This window comes from Perkinsus marinus (assembly GCF_000006405.1).
Source record: "Perkinsus marinus ATCC 50983 genomic scaffold scf_1104296927682, whole genome shotgun sequence".
In the NCBI taxonomy this organism is placed as follows: Eukaryota; Perkinsozoa; order Perkinsida; family Perkinsidae; genus Perkinsus; species Perkinsus marinus.
Window position 1 is genome coordinate 1 of NW_003217066.1, and position 1,183 is coordinate 1,183.

Consider the following 1,183-nt stretch of genomic DNA (forward strand, 5'->3'; position numbering starts at 1 on the left):
TTTTGTAGCAGTGGGCAGAGGCTTCTCCATTCGCTCTAACAGTGGGGGTGAGCCTCGTGGCGCTCGTCTTTTGATCGATCTCATATCTTATCTCCATCGTTCAAGTCGCTTTGCCAGCGCGTTCAGAGCACGAGTTGGCGAGGTTATGGTAAGAAATCTATTATTGGAATATTGCGCGATCAGGTACCATTCGCGTACTGTTTCGCGAAGACAATTTTGCCGAAGCCGGCTGATTGGGGGCCGAATATTGACATAACGGGTTTCTGTTTTGGTGGATGTAAGGGGGGGGCTTGGCCTCTACGATAGTTCAGAGTCGTCATAGGATGCACTTGTGGAAAATGAAAATCTGTCTTGTCTTTTTTCGCTGTGTCGGAAAAATCAGTGGAGTTTCACCCGCTTAACGTGAGGTGGCGTAAAACTCGGTGTAAAACGCGATATTAGCGGTGATGTGAAGTGGTCGTGAAATATATTTTTCACTAGTGTTTTTGATATCACTAGGGCGAAACTCAAATGAATTATTTCAAGTTATGGTAACTGATGAGAGAGAATTTTCATCGGTTCCTTTATTCCGATTTACTACTGGCTGTATATTGCAGTTTCACCCGTTTAACGTGAACTGACGTAATACACTATGTGTAAAACGTATAGTAATTTCGCGGTCTATATGCGCCCGCGTTATTCACTGCTTACATGCGTTTTCGCGAAGTCAAGTGTGAAATATGTTTTTCACTAGTGTTCTTTTCATATCACTAGGGTGAAAGAGAATTGATGTGATTTGAATCAGGTGGAGAGAATAAGACGTATGTGTCACCGCCACAGTTAGCGAAGTTTCTGGATGGTGGAAGTCCACCGTTTTATGTAGGCTTTGGTAGCATCAGTGGCGACTTGAGTCCAATGCGGGTTCGATCCCCGCAGATGTCATTTTTTCGGTATTTTTTAATTCAGTTATCGGGCAGTGCTCTCAGCAGTGGAGGAAATTCCTGACCTGAGGGTCATTCTGCATAAGGGGTGGTGCGATCTTCCTGGAATCACCAAGGATGATTTCCCAGAAGGTTGGTATGGGAAATCTGCACGCATGCACAAAGTTTTTTGATTTTTTTTCAGAGATTCGCGATAGAGTATTCCTGTTAGCGCCTCTTCCGAGTAAATGTCCGGTTTGTGAGGAAAAAAAGGCTGAGTGAGT

The 1,183-nt window shown here is 44.3% G+C and overlaps 1 protein-coding gene across 1 annotated transcript; it reads left to right on the plus strand.

Moving 5' to 3' along the window:
* Nucleotides 1–183: 183 nt before the first annotated feature.
* Pmar_PMAR027211 (conserved hypothetical protein) lies at nt 184–880 on the plus strand (the record flags this gene model as incomplete). Its single annotated transcript, XM_002788761.1, has 2 exons — nt 184–271; nt 785–880. Coding segments are annotated over 2 exons (184 nt in total), but the record flags the coding sequence as incomplete, so codon positions are not given.
* Nucleotides 881–1,183: the final 303 nt, after the last annotated feature.